A 23,676-nucleotide genomic window follows, 5' to 3' on the forward strand; every position below is an offset into this window, starting at 1 on the left:
AAGGAAGGAAGGAAGGAAGGAAGGGAAGAAGCAGGAGCAATACTTCTCAGCAACTGTGTGGAGGCTGAGACTCCTGTGAGTGCTGGCTTTCTGCTCAGACACCGGGAAGCCAGTGATGTGGCTTAGTTCAAATCTGACACCTCAGGCACCAGGGTAAGAACATTGCTGGCATAAGTCCTGGACTCTGGAGCCTGAAAATCAGGAATCCGGTACCCAGTATCCTAGGGCAGAAGACAAATTGCATGGCTGAAAAACAGAATCTTCATTTATTTTCTCTTGCCTCTTTTTCTCCCCCAGCCCTCAATAGATGGGATAGAGAGAGTCACATTGATGGTTACAGTAATTGAAAAGCTTATTTCTTGGGCTAGAGAGATGGCTCAGAGGTTAAGATCACTGGCTGCTCTTCCAGAGGTCCTGAGTTGAATTCCCAACAACCACATGGTGGCTTACCATCTATAATTCTCAATCTGTCTTCTGATATGCAGGCAGAACACTGTATACATAATAAAACATAAATCTTTAAAAAATATATACTTATATCTTATTTCAGAAACACCTTCACAAACATGTTCCTGAATAGTTATTGCCAGTCACGTGACCATCCCTCTGTGCTGTCAAGTTGACGTACTATCACATTAGTGTGACCCCTCCCTGCTCCGTGGGCTGCCCCATCCATGCCTGGTGCTTTGTTATTGCAACTCCAACTAAGGTGTCGGCCATCTGCAGCTTCGATGTGCTGAGTCTTTCCGTTTGTTGTCTAAAGAAAACCTCCGAAGTCACAGGAAGCTCGGGTTGCTTTGCTGTTTATTGCGATTTTAAAAATAATGATCCACTCCAGCTTTGCCATTCATGAGCACATGAACAGGAACTGTATAAAAGCAGATGCGATTCAGTGATCATAACACAGGACATGGATTCCATTGAGCCCTAGATGTATTTGGATGTGGACGGTATGTTAAGTTGTTACTCTACACAGTCACAGCTGGCCAAATTTATTAGTGCAATTAAGAGCAAATTTATTAATTCAGTTGAGAGGTGCTCTTAGTGATGATATTTCAAGTTAGCCACCTGCAAGGGCTGGCGCAGAGTGGCACTTACAGCAAGTGAGAATTTTTGAAAAAATGAAATCTATGCTTTGGCCATGCTGCAGTATGCATGGGCAGCCCGTATATGGTGGTTCTTTGGACTTGTCCATATTGAGTTTCATGGTCTAAGCTGATGGGTAGCAGAGGCAGAAAGATGGGTTTGTGACAGTTCAGGGACCGAGCAGGCTTTAAACAACATGTATTCTGCATAACGCTACCACGACAGCGTCATCCTCACCTTCAGACTGGTAGAGGGGGACAGGACTGCTGGCTCTTAGGTCTGGGTTTGTCTTCCTGCTGTGGTTGGAAGACTCCAGACTTTCCAACAGCAACAGCTGGGTGTGTGTTACCTGTCAGCTCTGTTCAACATTCGGGGAAGGAGAAATACAGCCCACACATTCACTGACAAAAGAAACAGTACAGGAGCTTGGGTGCAAAGTAATGAAGACGGGATTGTGTGATGTGTTCGAGTTCCTGTCACATTAGAGAGTTGTCCAAAGGATTCAGATGGAACCTTTTAGAAAGAATGTGTGCTCTGATCACCCCACCTGCATCCCCCCACCTCACTGTAGTTAGCCACTGGGGAGCGGAACCCAAATACCTGTATGCAATCTGTAAGGTCGTGGCCTTCCATTTCCTCACTCTTAGGCATCTGGCCCTCCCACAGGGCTGTCCTTCTGGTCCCCTGCACTTTCCTTCCCAGGTCTTCACTCCTTGTCCAGATGAGCTCAGCAGAGACCCCGCCTGGTCCCCCTTGCTGAACGGTGCTTGTTATTGTTTGGTAAGGGGCATTGTTTTCATGACATTGCTACTGCCCAAAGGGCACCTTACCATTCTCACCCATCAGTCCTGAGCTCCTGGGATAGCCTGATGTATCCCGGAAGCCGGAGCGGCACCACCCTCCTAGCAAGCACTTAGTAAGAGCCTGAGTAAATGGATTCTCCACCAGCTGCCTCCTAACTTGGACTCCTCTGCAAAAGCTGGATTAATCTCAATTATCTTTAAAAACACTGAGTGCTAAATGAACGGGATGCTTCTCTTCTTATTCTGTGCAAGGGTCACATATGAGTATGTGGATTTAAAGAGTAACACCACGATGCTTTCTATATGGCTTCCTTCCTCCTTCCCTTTAGAGAAAGAATTGCAGGAATCAAGAAACTCGATGGACAGGACCACGACATTTTGCTTTAGGCAAAGCTTGATTTTTGTACAGCCGTTTTTGCTGAAATAGAATTTTGGAGGTCACCATGCTGCTGAGAGCCCATCACAGAAATCACATTTCTTTTTTTTTTTAATGTAAAACTATTTTCTTTTTTTTAAAAAAAACTATTTTCTTTATTGAAAAATACGTCTACAAAGTAATGTTTCCCAGTACACAGTGGGTACACACATATGCAGAGCCTCTGATGGACAGGCAAAGGGACCAGCTTAGAGGACTTGTTTTCTTAAGAAATGGTGAGTACAAAAAGATCTCCCACTGGGTAACATCATTAACTTGACATGGTTAAGTTTTGTTCTACTAGTGTTAAAAAATGACTGCCATATACGTTAACGTCTGTGGGGCTGGGTATTCTTCCCAATCCCAAGGGATGGCTCGAAGAAAACCTCCCACGACTCCTCAACTGACAATCGGACATTTAGGAAATAAACAGAAAAGTAGCAACCAGATCGTGGTCTTACTATGGAACACTAAAGAGCAGAGAAATCCCATTTCTAACATGTGTGATACTTGTTTTGTTTTTTTAAGAAAACATTTGAATCTTATAGAATCTATTTACACAGACTATTTTAAAAATTGATCCTGTGGAGACTGCTAGTTACTCTTCTTCTGTGCTGCGGTGGCTTCTGATGGTCTAGTTGGAGAATGTGGGCCAGACAGCTGGATCACCACCTAGTGACTCGGTTTCCTTGTCTGGACACTGGAGCATTGCCTTTCGTGATCACAGGAGGGATGATTCAGACTTGTCTTGGGCCACCTCCAGTTCTGTGAGATTGAGTTCTCAGGGACTAGCTCTCAACGTTTCTTTGTTGTTCTTCTTGACCATTGAGGGTGCTCCGTTGTGACTATAGACTTAGTAACCGATCCCCTGTGTGGACTTCAGAGACATCCTGGTTATGGTAAGCATGGCATTTGCAGAAGTGAGACCAGTCCTATGCTGTAACGGGCCATGAGGTAAGGTGCCAACATGGTAAAGCATGGTGCAGGGGCAGCTGCTGCCCCAGGGTCTACTTCTTACAGGGAATTAGAACTTCATCAATTCTGTCCAGACCAAGAGCTGGGATTGTCTAGTTCACCTAGCTGCCTTTAAACCCCTTGCCCACTACTGCCTAGTAGAGTTATGCCAGATGTTAAAGATGTTAAGTAGATCTTTTGTATTCATTGAAAACATCAAGTTGTCCCCTAACTTACCAAGATCAAATCCATGTGCATTCATGTAAAAAAAAAAAAACTCAGTGCTTTAGTGTCATGGCACAGACAACCCTGACATTCACAGAGTCCACATCCACATACTCAAACACTCATAGATCAAAATGCTTTTTAAAAAACCTGAACTGAATATAGACATTTGTCATGGTTCCCTAAATAATGTGGTACAACAGCCATTTACATAGCATTTGCATCAAATTAGAGACTAAAAGTTGACCCTGTTTTTAGGCTGAGCAGGCGTGCCTAGGTCATGTACAAATTCTGTGCTGTTTATGTAAGAGATGTGAGCATGGCCCCATCTTTAAAATCAAACAAACAAGAGTAAAATACAGAAAAGCAGAAGAAAAGAGAATATCATCTCTCTGACCTTTGTGTGTACTGGAGAAAGAGCCAAGGGGAAATCCTGTTAAAAGGCCATTTGGGTGGCATTGCTTCCAGGTTGTTCTCAAGCTCTTGGGAGGCTCGGCACTTGGCATTAGCCCCAGTCAGCTCCACCTGAGATGCCCATCAAGCCTCAGCCTGTTGGTGGCATTAGCCAGGAGAAAGCCTGCTTTTACAGACACTTGGTGCCAGCAGACTACTTTTGCGTTTAGGGCCACTGAAGGATGTGCAACGACATGCCTTTCTACACTGGAAAAGTGGCTTTTCTTCCTGCCCCTGAATAGGGCTCTAGTGTCTGACAAGGTGCCTGTGTTCCCTTCAAAGTGCTTTTTCCCTCCCTTATGTTATACAGCTCGTGAGTTTATTCTTGTTTGTTTCTAATTGTTAGAAAGTGGGCAAAACATACCCTCTTCTTCCAAAGACTAAATTCTTAACCAAAACTCATTCCCATAGTTTTTGTTAGGTTTTTTTTTGTTTTTGTTTTTTAAGCTTTTGTTGTTGTTTTCCAGAAGCTCCCTTTGTAGACCAAGTTGTTCTTCAACTCACAGAGATCCACCGCATTCCAGAGTGCTTGGATTAAATGTGTGTGTATGTGTGTGCATTTTTTAAAAAAACGTTCTATCACTGAGTCACACCCACAGGACTGCTTTTGAGCCAAATCAGGCCCATTCTCTGGGTTCTTTTCCTTCCTGCCTTTCTCTGTGTCAAACAATGCCAGGCTAGATGATGTAAATCCATGCCACCATTTAATCCCCAAAAGACTCGGAATCAATATGATTTCTCCCATTTCACAGGTGAAGACCTACACTTCTCAGGCCTGGAGCAGGGTGTGGGATCTTGCCTCTTAACTCGTGTCAGGTGTATCTGCTGAGTGACTGTTCAGTGTTGCATCTGCTGTTTTTTTTATTCTGCTAATGCACATCTAAGTTTTGTAAGAGATGAGTGGTTCCCACCTCTGTTGATGATCACCTGGCCAATGTGTTCTGTCCTCCTGTTGGAAAAGCGGGGCTTGAAGTAGATGGGAAATGATTGGTTGTGAAAACCTTCACTGTATCAGCCTAGAGAGAGCATCAAGAGAGCCTCCTGGGTATGAGACCTCTCGGGACTGTTAGCTCCGTCACAACTACAGAGAATCTCCTTGTGGATTTTTTTTCTGCTAAGCAGCTGGACTCTGGGCATTTTATACCTGTAGGTCAGTGTCTCCACCATGGTTTGCTTTTGTTTCCGGGAAGCTCAGCCCTTAACTGCCCTCCACTTTGTTTAGTCACGATACAGACATTGCTCTGCCTTTGAACTGAAGACTTCACTGCTTCTCAGCGCAGAGATAGCTGCATTGCCTGTTGGGCTGAATCTTTTTTTTTTTTTTTTTTTTTTTTTTTTTTTTTTTTTTTTTTTTTTTCGAAACAGGGTTTCTCCGTAGCTTTTTTGTTCCTGTCCTGGAACTAGCTCTTGTAGACAAGGCTGACCTCGAACTCATGGGCTGAATCTTTTATTTTCGTTTTTTTTTTTTTTTAATGTCATTCAACTTGTAAAGCTAAAACAGGACAGAAGAGTATACGAGGACCTGTTAAAATAACCAAACTAAAATGGGATGGGTGGCAGCAGGGGAAGCTAAAACCATGGGTGTAACGGGTCTGTCGTGAAATATTTGTTTATACTGTGAAGATGTGTCTCTGCCTAAGGTACTTTCTGATTGGTTTAATTAGGAGCTAAGTGGCCAACAGCTAGGCAGGAGAGAATGGGGATTTCTGGGCAGAGAGGAACTGGGAGAGGAAATCTAGGTGTGTGATTTCACCAGCTGACTCGGAACAAGTCTAACGTGCTGTACTGAGAAGTAACAGAGCCACGTGGCATTAATAATAATTAATAGATGTAGATTTTAAAAATATGGGTTAATTAAATTATAAGAGCTAGTTGAGGGAAAGTCTAAACTCTGGCCAACCTTTCATAATGAATAAGAAGTCTCTGGGTCATTATTTGTGGGCTGGCCGTCCAAAGATAGTTCAACAAGAAATCTTGCTACACAGGTCCTTCTTTGGATTGCCGGTTCCTGAATAATAACATGGAGATTTCTTACTAAGTATGAAAGCTTGGCCTTACTTAGGCTTGTTCCCAACTAGCTCTTACAACTTAAATTAACCTGTTCATATCATTGTACGAACTGCCATGTGACTCATTACCTCTCCTCAGTACCATTTGTCTGACTTTGTCCTCGTTTTTGCTGGCAAATTCCCACCTCAGATTTTTCCCAGAGTTCCTGCTTCTGCCTAGAAGTCCCACCTATCCCCTCTGCCTAGCTATTAGTCATTCAGCTCTTTATTTAACCAATCGGAAGGTGCTTTAGGCAGGTGAGGACAGACAGACACATCTTCACAGTGTACAAAAAGATTATCCCGCAACACCTGGGTCCTGTCTATCCCTGTTTATCTGGCTTGTTTTAGTTCATCATGTACTATGAGGCCTTTGAATTAATCACTGAAGCCTGGTATTAAAATGTCATTCCTTGGAAAGTCCTTGTTGCAAGAAAGCAGAGAAATAAACAAAAACTTAATTCAACAGGATGGTGAGCAAGGCATCATTCTTAGTGCTGGTGGAGGCTGCTTTGATAAAATAACTCTTTAAAAAAAGTGTTTGCCCTGACTGGAGAGATGGCTCAGTGGTTAAGAGCACTGGCTGCTCTTCCGGAGGTCCTGTGTTCAAATCCCAGTAACCACGTGGTGACTCATGACCATCTATAATGGGATCTGATACTCTCTTCTGTCATTCAGGAATGCATGCAAATAGAACAGTGATATATATAGAAAACACACACACACACACACACACACACACACACACACACACACACACACACACACACACACACACACACACACACACACACACACACACATATATATATATTTAAAAGTGTTTTCCTTATAAGAGATTCAGCCTGGATTTCAAAACAAAATAGACTATAACCAGAATCAAGGCAACTTAATGAGATTGTTTATGTCCTGAAAGTATTGTGGAAGGAGGGTCCAGGTAGTCCAGGTCACATATCGAGATAATGGTATTTTAGCCCTTGAGAGGTGTATATGATTTGGATAGTAAAGGAAGGATTTGGGGTAGAATCCTAGGCTCACAGAAACCCATGGAGGCTTGGAAAGACATGATTCCTCTAGACTGTGATCCTGTATTTGGAAACACAGAATTTTTATGCATACAAGGAGAGATGGAAAGCTAGGATGGGGTCAGCCCCTGGAAGCTCTGCTTAACCAAAGGCTGTGGGTTTTCTTCTGGTCTGCAGGAAGAATTCAGAGCCAAAGCATTCTTTAGTTGGGAGAATGGGTGCGCTCACCCTCTTAGACAGAGCCAATACTGTTTGCAATGTCAAGGTGAATGAATCTATTGAAAGGAGGGAAGCGAGAATGACCCATTCACTCGAAACAGAGACCATTTTCCAGAGCAGAGACAGCACAGAGGAAAGGTCTGTGTGTCGTTTAAGAGACAACGTATAGGGTGGCTAGTAACATAGAGAAGTCTCTAGGCTGGACAGTGGAGGGTGTGATGCTCCCAAAGGTGAGTCAGAAAGATCCACAAAGACAAATACTTGCTTGGCCAATGAGAAAATGATAAAATTCATTTTGGGTGTTGGGTAGGATGTAGAAATTCCAGTTGGTAGCTCCAAAAAGAAATTCAGGTGACACAGATTTTGGGTAAACTGGAACTCCTCAGGAGATTTATTCTATTTATCTATCCATCCTAAAAATTGGGGGACATGCTCAGACACCTCCATTAGTTAGTTAGTGGCTGGTTAAAAGACACCCGCATATTGAAAATTATGGATTTGTGTCCAAGCTACTCAGGAGCCTCCTTTCCACGAACAGCCAGATTGACAGCCTTCCCAGTAGGTTGATGTGCTTCGCTTGTGTGTGTTCCACTAGGCCCCGTCTTTGTGCACTTCTTTGACAGGAAACTCGAGGATCAGTAAGAGCCTCCCTAAGGACTGATGGAGGACATGGGTTCCTTCCTTAAGGTATCTTCTCTGCTCTCTGAGCCACTGGCCACATATGCCTGAACGTTTATAGTCCCTGGGGGAGAGAGCCAGAGAAATGTGTATAGAAATGGGAGGAGAGAGCCAGAGAAAAACCCGGAGAATTTGCAGGTAAGGTTGGAAAACTTTGGTTAGATGAAGCAGGGGAACACAAGACTGGCAGTGCAGGAAGGGGAACGGTGCAAGTGGGGAGCAAAATAAGAAAAGGCTAGAGGAGACGGAATGGGAATCGGAAACCTTTGAGAAAGAAAAAAAACCTGTGTCTTCCTAAGTGCACTGTGTTTTCAGAAAGTGGACTCGTTAGTGCAGTAATAGAAGTTTAGCAGTCAGGGAAGGTGGTACGATATCGTCACTGTATGTGAGAAGATGGAAGCCTTGTGTTTCTGACTTAGCATTTGCAATAGCTGCAGCATATACACTGGATACTCTGTGCCCAGGGACGGGGGTTAGGACCAGCATCCCAGGTGAGAGAGGGAATCTCCAAGGAGGGAATGAATACAGTCTACTATTGGAAGACATTGGATTCTGTGTTCCTGTTGCATGAAGAATATTTACATTGCTGGTGTCTTACTACAGACTCCTATACCGAAATACCTCAAGCTGTGTATGCTATGTATAATAACAGTCTAGTTCTCAAAGCTCTGGAAGCTAAAGGAATCTTCTTAAAGTCACAGAAGATGCTATGTGGTGGGTCTGCCTCTTGTTCATAGGTGTGCTCTTGTGGTAGGAGGGTGCAGGGAGCACACTGGAGCCTGTGTTCTAAGGACACTAATCCTAGCCACCACTGAGTCTCTTCCTTCATGAACTAATAACCTCCCAGTTTTCATACAGGCTGGCGCTATTGACTTGGGGGGTAGGATTTCGGCATTGGACTTCTGAGGGTGCAAGGACCACGCAGGCCATGGAGGGAATGATGACTTAGGAGATTGGGTAATCTTAACTCTTTGGCTTAGAGGCACATGAGTTTGGACTTGATAAGCTGACCGGAAGACGTAGGGCAGAAGAAGAAGGTGAAGAAGACTTAGGACCTGGCAAATGGAATGCGTCCCGTACCTGATTAGATTCTTAGCCTTGGGGGTCCGGAGACATCGTGTCTATGTGTCAGGTCTTATAATAGCATTCTATAAAGAAGAAAAAAGGGACCAGATGGCAGGGTAATGTGACCCCTTTATTCCTAAAGGAGCAAAGGGATCTTCCTAACTGCTCAATCAGAAGCAAGTGCAGGGTCAGAGCAAGCACCTGGGAAGCTGAGACAAGGTAGATGAATGCGGCCCAGCAGGGGGTCCCAGGTGGACCTGTTGCAGGTGCAGCAGTAAGTTAGGAACTCAGGAGCATCCTATTGCCCTGTTGCTCCAAGGGAGGCTGAGGTTCCCTTCGGGCCTGCTGACTAGAACACTCTGTGGTCTTCCCTGCAGGAAAATAGCCATGATGTGTCACTTAGGATTCCCAGCTTGGGTGTTTTTAGAGCAAGTGAGAAACTGATGCTAACGAAGCTCACTGAATACAGACTCTTCCCAAATTACAACAGTTAAGCCTCGCCTGGTCCAATGCTGGTATTACTTTTAAAAGAAACAAACTTCTTTTGGAATCTTTGAGCGTGTGGTCACCTTTTTTAGAAATAAGAATCTTATCATTTCTTTACTCATTACTGTTGCATTTGTGTATGATGTATGGGGTGCACATGCGCCATGGCATGTGTGCAGAGGTCAGGGAACAATTTCGTGGAGTTAGTTCTCTCCTCCTAACTTCATGTGGGATCCCGAGGAGATCTGAGGTCATCAGACTTCGAGGCAAACAATTTTACCATCTTGCCAGCCTGGGAACCTCACTGCTTTCCACAATTACATTTCATTAATTTATGTAACCCCAAAAGAAATTCTGCGGTTCTGGTGTCCACATATTTGGAAACACCGAGAATGTGTCTGTGGATTGAGTCAGAGAGACTGGCAAGATGATCTCTTTCGGGACAGGATCCTCAGAGGTCAATGGTGGGTAGGTGTGTACCTTCAAAAACTCTAGATGACCCATTTCTGAAATGTGTTTTAGGGGCCATTTGCCCTATGCATTTAGAGCCAGTCCCTATGTTTGTCTGTGTTTGCCAGTCACTGAGTGTTGACTTTAGTTTTTTAGTGAACTTTAGTTAACTTTGCTTTGGGTGTCGCATCTGCTACCTCATTGTCCCCATCTTGACTTCTACTATAGACTCATACTAAGCCCACTTACCAGTTCTGCTGAGAATTAGAGTACCAACAAGGAGCAGAGGCCATACAAGGTTCAAGGGTCATGTGTTTCTTAGCAAGACCTAGTCACATTTAATTCAGACTCTTCTTTCTTTGTATTCAGAATTATAGATGAATTTTAAGCTTTACTAGAGATCGAATTTTGTTTACTTTATATGTATGACTCGCCAAGACCCAAAATTTATGGCTTTATTAAGACAGTCATACTTTACATTATCTCAGTTAATGAGTAATTGATTATTTTAATATGTTGTAAGTAGATTATCTCAGTATACTGAGCAAGAAGTGTGGGACCTCTAATCTTCCTTGTCCGGGAGCCCCAGTAATATATGGATGGGGTGTGTGCGTGTGTGTATGTGTGTGTGTGTATGTGTGTGTGTGTGTGTGTGAACATGTTTTTATCTAGGCACAGCCTCAATAAATGCATGTCTTATACGTAAGGAATTCCAGTCCTCCTGGGAGCAGCTCTTCTTTGCTCTGTATGTGCTCTGACCCTTGCAGTCCTCGTTAGTCATGTTCTCAACTCGTGACTTCCCTGGCCTAGGAGCCACCCCATTCAGCCTCTCCGCCCATGGATGTATTCTTTAACACCTACAGCATCCAGTCTCTGACTTAGGTTATTTAGAAACCCCCAGAGCACCCTGGAAACGAGAGATCTCTGGGTGAGACAAGGGCAGGGAGAAGCTGTCCACCTTAGGACATGACTGCCCAAGCAGCAGGTTGGAGTATGCGAGCCGTTCCACTTAGCCTAACGAACGGCCAGAAAGACAAAGGTTGTCATCACTTCCTCAAAGGGATGTGCACACATGTGACTTGCTTTGTACCAGCAGGTACACATTGCCATTACGGTGGCACAATTAAGCACGACTTTCCAACAGGACATTTCAGTTGCCATACTGTATCAGTTAGCCATGACAGCATGCCACAGACTATGATTGAAACCATTGGCACTTCTCACAGCTCTGGGGACTGACCATGTTAGATCAAGGTGTGGCGTCTTTGGTTTTCTGCTGAGCCCCTTTCTGTCTTGGAGACACCCATCTGTTTTCCCCATGACGGGCTTGTGTGTACCCATGTACAGCGGTCCTATAGGATCAGAGCTCACTCATATGACTTCATCTTGTTCATTTTATCTTAATTACCCCTCCAAAGGTCCTGTCTCCAAATGCAGCCACATTCTGAGGTATTGGGGATTAAGACCCCAATTGATGGATTTTAGATCGAATGACCATGGGTTATGAATTGTTGTGTATAACATACAGATGTAGCTAGCCTTTCAGCTGTAATTCATGGCGAATATGAATTGAGCCTCAGTCTGAGGCTCATTGCTCTTTGAAAGCTGCTGCTGATTTGTCTATGTCTAATTGGCCATTGGCACATGTGAGGCCTCCAAGGACTTCGCCTCCTTGTCTCCCAGTCATAGACCCGTATGGTAGTTTACCAACATCGTCCAAAGAGAGGATCAGACACTATTGGTGAAAGGACCAAGCGAAGAAACAAGAAGCAATTCAGAATGCGAAAGTGGTTGCGTTAGGAGATCTGAGATGCCAGCAGCACAGTGAAGCCTGCAGGAGTCCTGGACCTGTGTGGAGGTACCGCACACCCCAGCTAGAAATAGACCGACTGCTGGAAAATCCCAGTAAAGACATTGAAACATTATTTTTCCCCCATTTAAACTGCACTAGGAACAGGAAGCTACTTGTGGCTCCCATTGAGCATTCTCCTCTAGATGGAAGACCACAGTGATAATAATTCCCAGACAATTTGGTTTTCGGGCAAAAGTGCTAAAGTTAGTTGATTTACTGACGGAAAACTATAATGACATAAAGATTGTAGAAGAACCTCTTCTAAGTTGGGGAAAGGAGTGTATACACTCAAAACACATTGAGTGAATTCCTCAAAGAACTGATACAAATCCGAATGTAAAAACAGAAAGAGCCTTAGTGGCGCTGCTATAGCTTAAGATTTACTGGGTTTGAGGCTGGGGCTTTCCTCTCTCAGAGAGCCTCGGACCACTACACTTTGATGTCTTGTGTTGTTTTATGTGTGTGTTCTCCTCCCTCCTTATTGGGCTATTCATGAGCATTCTTTGCATCTGATTCAAGCAGAACAAGAGCCCCATTCTTAGCACAGGCTCGTTACTTTAATGCTTTCATCCCCAGTGAGTGAGCGCCTCGGCTGGAGAACTTGTCATGTGGTAGTAAAATGTGACCCTGGATCAGGGCTCAGTAACTCCTGGACCAGCCCAGCCCAGAGACACCTGGTAGAGATGGTTTGGCGCAAGCCTCGCATTCGTGAAGGCGTCTTGGCGTATCTTTCCTGGGTAATCTCCATCTGTGGTTCCAATCTTAATCAGTGCACATTTTCCTGTCAGTGTTAATGAGAGTTACCCTCAGTAAGCAATGACCTGTTACACCAAAAAACCCTGCTCTTGGTGTTTCCTTGAACTAGAGATGACCTAGGCCTTCCCGGAGAGCTCGGGAAAAAATGGGCAGAGGTCTCAGCAATGTGTGACTTGGTAGTGGCTGGATCAGAGGTACTGGGACATGAAGGTTGAACAGCATTTCTTATTGCCCATTGTTCCTCTAAGGATCTCTCAGGGTGACAGACTCTCTGATTCTTTTGTTCTGCTCCATAAGTTGGGACACTGTGTGTGCCTGGCTATAAGTTTAGTCTCAATGGTCTTGTGTGTTTGGTGGGGTCCTTAGGGCCAGGCGTTTTGGAAACGTCTGCCTATGAAAAGTTATTCCTGAGTAGAGCATTGAGCTTCAAACTGCTCAAAAGTGGGGGTGGGGTGAATGGGGAGGATGAGGGGGTGTCATGGTGTGTAGCACAGGGTAGCCTTAAACTTGTGACCAGCCTCCCAGGGTTCTGAGATCACAAGTGTGTGTCATCATACCCTGCCTGTGAGTGCGTTCTTTGTGGATTTCGTGGCCTGGGATATCTTTTCCTCTTCCTATACTAACCTTCCTGTTTTCAATTCCACATTGAAATGATGTACTTACATACCTCGGCTCCCTTTGTTACCTCGCATCCGCCCCAGCTCCCACCCGGGCCAAGGGAATGCCTTGGTTCACTTGGCTCTCATAGTGACCCGAGGCTGTTGAACAGAAATTAGAAAACTCACTGTATCAGAAAAGGCAGTATGCCACGGCTGCTTGCTTCGCATCCAGGTCGAGGGCCAGCATTTTAGTCCAAGTCAGGGAGAGCTGCAAGTACAGGTGACTTTCAGGTTGTCTGACAGCAAATGCTTGCCATAAGCGAATGTATGCATTTAATCCCAGCACTCTGGAGGCTGGGGCAGGATGATGACCACCAGTTCAAGACCAACGTGAGCTCCATGCCCATGCCTGTCTTCCATAAATGGGGGTCTGCCCATTGAACGAATGTGCCATTCATCCATCCATCCATTTATCCATCCATCCATTTATCCATCCATCCATTTATCCATCCATCCATTTATCCATCCATCCATCCATCCATCCATCCATCCATCCATCCATCCATCCATCCATCCATCATGTCACAGTCTCCATTCTACCATCATGTGGGCAGGATCTCGTTTTGTGAGCTCCTTGGGCTTCAAATTAATGCATCTCTTGATGATGCGAGGCGTTTGTTAGGAAACAGGCCATCTGAGAACAGATATGCTCTCTATGTGGGTATTTTCTTACATCGGTGGGCATTTCCTCAGGAACAATGGTTGGAGGTAACCGGATAAGTAGAGCTTCTTGAGAGGGTTTATAGTCATTGGGCAGGACAAGACTGAACGTGCCACCTGTTAGAGTACTGAAAGATGTGAGTTCCATGGGAAAGCTGCCAAAAATGTCCCTGTAGCACACGCTTTGTGCTGAGGCGGTGGCAACACGCATGGGCCTGCAGTTGTTGGGATTCTTCTCCTCAACATGCAAAAGATTCGGCTTTTTAAAGCCATTTCTTTTAGTAAGATTGCATACAGGAGGTTTGTTTCTCACCATTTTAAATTCACAAGTCAGCAAAGTGAAGTCCAGTGCAAATTGTATGCAGCTGTCAACAGCAGGGCTCCTTTATGGTCCCCAACCCTGCAGCCCAGGTGATCACTGAGCTCCTGTCCTGTGAGTGGCAGCTTGCAGTATTTGTCTGGAGGATTTCCCTGGAGGGTATTCCATTTTATGTACACCTTTCTTAAGTCTTTGCTTTTGGAGATGATAATAATCGAAACCTCAGCTGTTGGTCTAGGTCCTAGGTCTGGAGATCTACCACCCACCCGCTCTTACACCCTGTGACGGAAAGACGGTTTTGTTGTTACTATTTCATATTATAAGAACGCGCCTCCCGATGGAACTGTAAATTCTCCTGAAAATTCTACATTTTCGTTGTTAGCATTACTCTTCAGGTTTGGGGATCATGTCTGTGTTCCTAGTGGTCAGGGTCTTGGGGCTGAAGGAACCTGATTTAGCCTCTCGGGATTTTACCCACAGCTTTGGAGATATGAATTGTCCCCATAAACACTGCTGTTTAGTTTTTTGTAGTTTTTCTTCACATCCTTTCTTTAATGCAGAGGCTCTGCTCCCCAGCCCCCCCCCCGTGTATGTGTGTCTTGTTTCTCTGTATCTTTTCCTTCCTTCCCTGCCCCCCCGTATATGTGTGTCTTGTCTGTCTCTTTCTGTGTGTATGTATGTCTTGTGTCTCCTCTGTATATGTCTTGTCTCTGTCTCTCTCTGTCTCTGTCTCTCTTTCATTCTTTCTGCCCGCCCCCCGCCCTCCACGCCCCCACTCCCTCCTCTCACCCCCCCCCCCAACTAGAGTCCCTAAAGGAGGAGCCTCCACCACCACCCAGGGGAAAAAGAGAAATTCGTATTAGGGATGGGGTACAACAAATATCGGACTTACTGTCAGAACATTCCTTTTGTTTTGTTTTTGTTTTCCCCCCATTGATAGTCTAGTGATCCCCATAATTGCTGCATATATCTAGCGATGGGGGGACCATGGTGAGGGGGCCCTGCCACACTATCTGATGCATTTAGAGGCAAGTGTGGGAACAATGGGCAGATTGCCTTTTTGTTCACATGCCCCTGTTTACCTATTCACAATCGCGCATTCGCTTCGCTGTGATGGGGGGACGTCACGTGTAACTCCACCTCAAACCCCCACCCCCACCCCACCCCCGGCGGAGAAGGAGCATAATGCCTGCTTTCTAGACCTGCCATCATTCAGTGGGAGATGTAGTTGGCGTGTGTCAGGATGACAGAGAGCCACGATGGAAGCCAGCACGTGTGGCCATTTACCGCGGCTGCCATGTGCTTGCAAGCGTCCAGTGTCTGCTCCAGAGCGGCTGTTCCTGCATGGCCGCCTCCTGCCCATCTTCATCAGAACTGCTGCTTCCTTAAGAATCATTGGAGAGCAAGCCTGTCCCTCCCTTGCTTCTGCATGCACATCCTGTTTCGTGAAAACGTATTTTTTTTTTTTCTTTTGAGCAAAATTGAAAGAAAGAAAGGAGAGCGAGAAAGGAAGGGGGTGGGGGGAAGAAGGATGCCATCCAGTGGAGGAAGGCGTAATTTCCAGCTTCATTCAGGGAAAAAAAAAGCAGGCAGGCGCGCGCGCGCACACACACATACACACACACACACACACACACACACACACACACGCACGTACACACGCACACCCGCAGGCTGAAGTATGCTTAACTCTTTTAACTTGGCTGGGCCTTTTTAGCACCATATGGGGTTCTTTCGTGACATCCGGAGCCACATGAGTGCAGTGTGCCTTTAAGGAAAGAGGTACCTCACCAAACTTCCCCATAGTTGTGCCTCACCATTTAGGTAGGGAAGGAAAGTGTTAATTTCTTATTTGTACACTTTTTTTCCCCCGACTTCCTTCCTATTCACTTCATTAAATCTAGAGGCAGTTCAGCATGGGAGCCGTCTGTATGTTGAATTAGGGCTCGCTCTCTTGCGCAACACGTCACCAGTCGGAAACTGGGGGTTTGCTCCTGTGATTTATTTCATTATTGTGCTGGTAAAAGGTTTGGAAGGGAATTCTTTCTGGGGGTAATACTTTTAGCATTGTGTAGCAAGTTTTTTGTTTTGTTTTTGTTTGGTTTCTTTTCTTCCTTTTTTTTTTCCTTTTTTTGATACCGCCCCCCCCAGCTAAGTTGTCCGTTGAGCTAGCTTAACAAATAATTTTTTTTTTAAAGCAGAGAAGCCCCCGTAATTTCCCTTACATGCAAGAGAAATCTTAAGTCTAACTCTTGAAGTACGAAAAGCATTGGGAAATATGGAGGGAATTGATTTCCATTAGAAAAAGCCCCATAGAAACCACAGAACCTGAACCCTGCATATAGATGTGTTCCGGGTCTTTGGGGAGGAGGGAAGATTTTTTGTAGCTCTCTGCATTCCTGCATAAAAACCTTAATTTAAGGGGAATAATGGTCAGTACTTTGTGTGTTCTCCTGTTAACTCCAGAACCTAAATTTAATAAGAATCTACAGTGTTAGCAGCTGTAATAAAAATTTGTTTGACTAGTTCTGTTTGCAATTTAATTTGTTTTTCCCTTCTTAGGTACTCACAGACGCAGAGATTTTAAAGTCCAAATATCCCAGGCTTAAGCTTTGCTTCCCCCTTTTTCAGAATTAAGTGGGGGGGGGGTTAGAGCAGAAATACTCTTTTCAGCACGTCCCCCCTCCGCACGGAACCCACTGAAAAGAAAAACAATGAAAAATTTTTGCAGTCTGAAAACCGAAAGTGAAGTGTCACAGCTATTCAGGATTTTCTTTACAGAGAAAAATAACACTGTATTAAAATACAGGAAGCTAAGACCATGCACCTCGCTCTTATTTACATGCATCTAGTTTGGGGGGGGGGGATGTTTTTCTCCTGTGTTAAAAATCGTTTTAGACTGCTCCAAACCCGCAGCAGATCTTTTCTGAAAAAAAAAAAAAAAGGAAAAAAAAAAAACCCGACTAAGATGAAGCATAAAATACAACAAAAAAGCATATCTTGCTTTAATCTTTTAAAAATACATTTGAATATTCATTTGTTTTCTTATTGGCTTAATTGTTAAAATGCAAGCAAGAATCAGGAACCACCTGAGCTAAAATCTCTAATTCTGCCGCCTGGAATAATAAGGGGGGGAAACAATATGATAAGTAGTTGTCAATATTAAAACAGGCTGGAGGAGGAAGGCTTGGGGCCTGGTCGTAGGTAGAATGAAACAGCAGATTTGAGTATCCACAATCCTTCCAGTATTAAATTTTCAGTAAAATAAAATTACTTGTATATGAAAACATAGCCTTTCCCAGCTCTCTTTTTTTTCCTGATCAGCTGATGAAGAGACTAGCAGCTCGCTGCTTTGCTGGCTTGTTAATTTTGTCCCCACTAACTGTGATTTCCGATAGCCGGCCTGCTGATAGTGGTAAGGTAAATATCCTTTTTCGTTGCCGTCTTGAAGATTCAGTAGAAACTACATCCCAGGCATGTGTAGGTGTGTAACACATCAAAAGCCGGTGTTCTCCGTCTTTCTGTGTGCAGCTGGGTGCTGGAGGAGAGCAGTACCATTAACTGTTGACGGGGCTTGCATGCTGTATTTATGATTAGCATGTTCAGCCCCCAAGATATGCGGGACAATTTCTCTCTCTTCTCTTTGCTTAGCTGCAGTGTGTTTAGCTGTGTAGTGGGTGTCCTGCTTTTAGGCAAATGAATATTAATGAAATAATGGGGAGCTTTTTTTTTCTCTCTTTCTTTCTTTCTTTCTCCTTTTTATTCATAACTCATCAGGTTTCGCCTCCTTCATAGTGGTTATCTGAACACCGTAGAATCGTGATGGAAAATGTCTTTTGATTATTAAGGCCTGGCTCAGGCCGTCCCTTAGGATTCTGTCTGTGTGCATGTTGTTTCTATGGATTAGCACATTGGAGAGTGCATTGGAAACATTTTTTTTTTATCCCACTGGCATTTTTAACATGCCAGGTTGTGTTGTGTTCTGTAGCAGGTTTTCTTCACAAAACCTTTCTTTTTCAGGAGGCATTGTACATAAGTGAAAGAAATTATGTCTGCGCTGTAATCACTCTTTATATTGATTGTTATACTCACATGATCATAAATATTAGCCATGTTTGGTGCTGTGGAGAAATGAAGGTAATTGCCTTATGATTAGAGCTCTTTCAGAGAGGGGAGGATTGATTAGCATTTCCATACTGGAGGCTATAGCGAGAGGCTGGAGGCACAAGCAGCAACTCGAGTTATTTGTGTGAGAAAGCAATCTCAAAGTGTCATTTTAAAAAAAAATTTTTTAAGAGAAAATTTCTTTTCCATGGTCAGGTTTTCTTTTGTCTGTTTCCCCCCCCCCTTATTTTTCTATTTTCCTTTTTTGTCTCTTAATTTTTCTTAATAAGTTTCTAGACTTACCAGGAGAAAAAGAAAAGTTTGAACTTGTGGGTCCTGTCACGTGGCTCCTTTAGCCTTTTCTGAGCAGGTCCCCTTCACACCTGGCCGTTTTTATAGCTATTTTATTATCTCTCTGTATTAGTGCTGCTGGCTCTGGGTTAAAGCAAGCGTTTGCAGGTAATTGGAGAAACGTGCTTTTGCTGTTTGTGAGTTGTGTGTTTTCTCTATCGGGTGGTTTCATTGCGTCTACCAAGGAGTGTGGCTTCATCCTTCCCGTCTGTTCCCTTGTTTACTAATTTCTACGTTAGAACAAAAATCTGGATGGAATTGTTGATTTATGGTGTGACTCATGAATAAATTGGTGTAAAAGCTTAAAGGTCGGGGCTCTTGTGACTGCAGAGATACATTCTTAGGGGATTATTTTATTTTCTTCACGTGCCCCTGGTTTTGTTTATCATTACTGTCCTGGCAATAATGATGCCTTTAGAGTATTTTGCTTATATTGATATAAATTTTATGTGGAGTCAGTCATATGCAAGCTCTTGAATGTATAGATACTTTAACATCTGCCATTCTTTTTTTTAAATTAATGATTTAGGTTTTACAATAGACTTAGGTTAAAAATGTATTTTATCTAGTATGGTGGTGGCTCTCTTTCTTTCTTGATAGATGGCTGGTTACTTTTAGTTTTAGTGAGTTTCATTTTATTCTAATTATTCAAAATACATGTGTCTCTGCCTCTTACATTGTAAAGGTATGGGTAGGTTTGTCTTGGTTATTTCCTTACTTGAATCTCTTTCCTCCTTCGTTTCCGCTTCAACAGGCCATCGAAGACGGCAATTTGGAAGAAATGGAAGAGGAAGTACGGCTGAAGAAGAGGAAAAGACGAAGAAATGTGGATAAAGAACCTGTGAAGGAAGATGTGGAAAAAGCAAAGAAAAGAAGAGGCCGCCCTCCAGCTGAGAAACTGTCACCAAATCCCCCAAAACTAACAAAGCAGATGAACGCCATCATCGATACTGTGATCAACTACAAAGACAGGTGAGTGCGTGGCTCCTTCCTTCCCTTCCACCAAGCCCATGAGTGGTAGGAATTAAGAAGATGCTCACTTGTGTCACAGGGCTCTTTCTAACTTGCAGTTTTGTCCCGGAAGGTGCCAGTTGCCTTGTACCTTGAGAAATGGCCACTAGTGGTATTTTGTATGATGTTTCGCGGTGCGTTGTTTAAGGTGATGGGAAATGATATTAGAAAACTTTGTAAAGAAATCTAGTTTGGGAATGGATTCTCCGGGAGCTCTGCTGAGAGAGGTCTTGGGGTGATGGGATGAAGTTTGTCTTTTGTTTGTTTGGGTTTTTTTTTTTTTTTTTTTTGAAGTAAACTTGTTTAAAAAAAGAATTACTGATGTATTTAAGGTAAATCTTTTACGTTAATAAAGGCACTGTTCAAAAAAAGAAAAAAAGGAGATACCTGTACAAAATTATTGTGCTTCTCTCCTTCTAATGCCTGGGTTTGGAGCATTTCAGGGAGCTGTTTTCTCTCTTGTATTGCGGCTATATGTACTCAGAGTGATATTTCCGCAAATTCGCTCATCTTTCATGGACTTCTTGGGTGTGGCCAATAAGAAGGCGGTGCTGGACACAGGCAAGACCACTTTAAACAGTGAACTTCATTATTTGGGGACTGAGGCGGAGACACTTCAGAATGCCAGTCATCCCTGTGGCTAGTTCACCAGTTTGGCTCCGTTGGAGTTGGTCGATTTGGCTCCCTTGCTATGGCTTTCCTTTGAAGCAGTGGTATTTTCCTTCGAAAGCCCTCTCTTATTTCCACTGGAAGCGGACATCTCTGCTGTCTAAATTGCATGGTCATAGATGTCAGTTCTCAGAGACTATCCGTTTCCACCAGGAGCTCCCGTTCTGTGCTCCCGCTGAATGGCCCGAGAAGGGCTGAATTGTGATTTGGGTTTTTCCTCCTAGCTTTGGTGTATTGCATGGCAGTCAGGAAGAAGTAGCTGTGGAAAAATTAAGTAGCAAAAAAAGTAAAAAAAAAAAAAAAAAAAGGAACAACTTTCCATCAGGAATTTCGCTCTTAAGCCTCTCTGACTTTGTGGCATTTTCCCAAACCGTGATGAGGACAGGAGGAGCAAGGTCCCTTTGGGGTCAAAATTTCTTGTCTCTCTCGACCAAACAAGCCTCCGCGCTGCCATGTTTATCCAGCTTCAGTGTGTTCTTTTTGAAGAAGCGGGCACCTTTTTACCTATCCTAAAGTGGCCCAAAGCACAGCCCGCATCTTCTTGGTGCAATGATGCTCACTGACAATCCATTGAGCGAAACTTGACCCCACGTCCACTCTTGACCTGGAGTTAGGCTTGAATTATTTGTTTGTTTGTTTGTCTGAACCAAGGATTGGTAACTCTGAAGGTTTTATGTTCAGCCCCGGTTTACACCTCATATGGATCTCTGCCGTGAGGAAATTGCAGCTACGTAGGGAGCTGCCCAAACCTCTCACTTCCTCCGCCATTCTGTCAGGAGAGTCTAACATCTGTTTCTCTGACCAGATGTGCCTGGGTCTCTGGCAGGCCTTTGATGGTCACATGGCTTCCTGAGTTAACCTGGCTCTGTTGGAACACTAAGAGGGACTGAGGGACTCTGGAGATTTTAATACTGGGCCTTTGAGTAGTGGTCGTTGATGCCATTGCCTTTCATCACCTATGGGGTCAGCACCTACTCATGTTGCCAGCAGATTGTTTGGTTTGGCTTTATGTTGTTGGGGAGGCAAGTTCATAATGCTTCGTTTCTGTCAAGACCAATCCCCCCCCTTTGGAAAAACTTAAAAATCTGGCAGCATCTGTCCAATTTTCGGGAGTGCGGGGCTCAGCAGGAGGGAAGAAATGACTATTCTCCCCACCTGCTGCTCATGGGTGATCTCAGCTGTCACCATCCCTACCGCCAGTATGGAGCATGAGCTTCTTGTTGTTGACGGGCTTTGCATAACTTGATTGCCTGCTGGCTGCCTTTGTGACATCCTGGTGTACATGACCACCACAGACTTCCCCGGAGCCCATTCTCACCTACAGAGCTATGTGAACCTGAACGTAACTCCTTTATTTCGGGGGAGGCAGAGCTCAGGGGCTCCCAGAACAAGCTCCCTGAGCCTCAGCTGCCTGCATTTAAACCTTGACTCTGGTGTCCCTGAGCTGGCAGACTCTTTAATTTCTCTGATCCTCAGTTTCTGGGTGCACACAGCAGAATGATCCCTTCCCTAGCCTCTAGCGTTGTTGTCCTGGGCAGTTAATATAACCCCAGATTCTTTGAATAGTTTAGTGATTAATAATCAAACTTTCAGACTGCTTGCAGTTAATCAAGCAGGTGAAGGGACCTCTGAGCCCAGAGAAGAAAGTGTCCTTGCTGATACTGGTTTCCATGGTTTTAGTGCCAGAAACAGAAACTGCGGTTTCACCGGAACTGGCTACTGAGCATGTCTCTAGTTGTACTGTAGGCAGAGGCTATCTAAATACTACAGCATGTGGATATTTAATGGCCGTTCCTTTTTTCCTGGCTTTATTTATTTGCTTATTGAGTTCTCCTTGAAAAGTGCCCTTCTAAGACTCATTTTTGTTAGTTCCTGCATTTTTAGGTACTTTCTGGAGATCGTGTGCTAAATTTCCACCACTGCATGTCCCGTGTACGTTTCATGTCAGTGATCTTCTAGAAAAAGCAACGGATTCTATTTATATTATGTATTTCTCTTACCAAATTTGGTTCTCAAGTAGGAGGCGCTCAAATTAGGAGGGCCTTAATTAGATACCAGTGTCATATTTTTGGTTCATTTTAGAAAACCTACTGGGAAAAAAAATGTACATCTTGCTGTGTTGAGGTTTCTCCAGCATTAGAGTGAGTTACTAATACAGTAATCCAGCCCACCTAAAGAAAAAATTGCTCCCTGCACTACACCCATCCAGCATTTGGGTACCGACGGCCATGTAGCGGGGCAGCATATTGCGCGTGAGACCTCCATCTCTATTTAAGTGATACAGAAGAAAAATTAATTAGCTCTTGAGAACAGTTGTTTAAATGTCCTTGCACGATTCTGGGACAGATGTGGCTTGATATTTCCACAAAGACTTAATATAATAATTTATGTATTTATTTATTGCTTTGTATTTCAAAGCATGACAGTTTAGAAATGTGACCCCGAAGAGCCATTGACTGTGTGACTCACAAACGGATGGTGGTTAGGTAGTACAAGGCCATGGCTACTGGTTCCTCTCTTGTTATTTCTCCCGAACAGAAAACCTTTATCTCAAGTTGTACCAAAGGCTTTGTTTTGGCTTGGTGGGCATACTTTGTCTTCTCGTTTTGAAGGCCTTTAAAGCTCCCATCTCGCCCTCTATACTGTTTGGCCCGGGACACTCTTGTTTCTTTGGAAAGGATTTATCTTCCATTGCACCTCTACCCTGAGCTGCCGTGGAAAATAAGGTGATGCCTGGCCTAGCAGAGCTCTTTCAAGTTGCAGGAAACAGCCTCCAGTTACCGGGATGACAGGTTCCTAGGGACAGCCTTGAAGTTCTGGGCTTTGGCTCTGCCTGATCTGGTTTCCGGTGACTTGGATACAGCAGCACTGGTGACGGAAAACCCTCCAGCCTGCAGATATGGATCCCACATGGGACACAGTTTCAGGAGGAACTTTTTGATGCTGCAGGATCAGCTTAGATAGGGTAGTCCTTTGCCATGTTTAAATCCTGCCCACCGAATCTTAGCTGTTTATTCTACAGACTTTTCAGAGACTATGTCCAGACTTGTTTCATGAAATGTCCTTTTAAAATGGTTCTAAACTGGCTCTCCAGCCCAGGATCACATTCTTCAAGTAGAAACATACCCTTTTATTCCCCGAGCGACACTTAGATCCCTCCTTAGATGCATTCTACTCTTGTGTTGCCCTATCTGAAACATTCACCTGCGCACTGTGCCCTGAGAGGATGGGGTCACTGGCTTGCTCATTCTGGACACCACTGTTCTCTGCACATGGCTCAAGAGCTTCTTTGCCTTCTCCAGCATCCTTGACACAGAACCTGCTGATGTTGGAAATGTAACACACACACACTGTGCAGGTCTTTTCTCAATAGCTGCTAAGTTTGGCC

The 23,676-nt window shown here is 44.2% G+C and overlaps 1 protein-coding gene across 7 annotated transcripts in view; it reads left to right on the forward strand.

The window, feature by feature from the left end:
- The window catches only part of Smarca2 (SWI/SNF related, matrix associated, actin dependent regulator of chromatin, subfamily a, member 2), a 170,199-nt gene that overhangs the window by 125,716 nt on the left and 20,807 nt on the right, over positions 1-23,676 (forward strand). For 5 of the 7 annotated variants that reach the window (XM_013348059.2, XM_026781645.1, XM_026781644.1 and 2 more), the window contains exon 28: positions 19,363-19,580. In XM_013348059.2, coding sequence (XP_013203513.1) covers positions 19,363-19,580 — 218 coding nt within the window. Of the gene's footprint in view, positions 1-15,820; positions 15,936-17,373; positions 17,574-19,362; positions 19,581-23,676 lie in introns of those variants that run through there. The other 2 variants (XM_005352097.3, XM_026781647.1) reach the window with 2 other exon arrangements.

Source organism: Microtus ochrogaster, chromosome 8 (assembly GCF_000317375.1).
Source record: "Microtus ochrogaster isolate Prairie Vole_2 chromosome 8, MicOch1.0, whole genome shotgun sequence".
Classification (NCBI taxonomy): Eukaryota; Metazoa; Chordata; class Mammalia; order Rodentia; family Cricetidae; genus Microtus; species Microtus ochrogaster.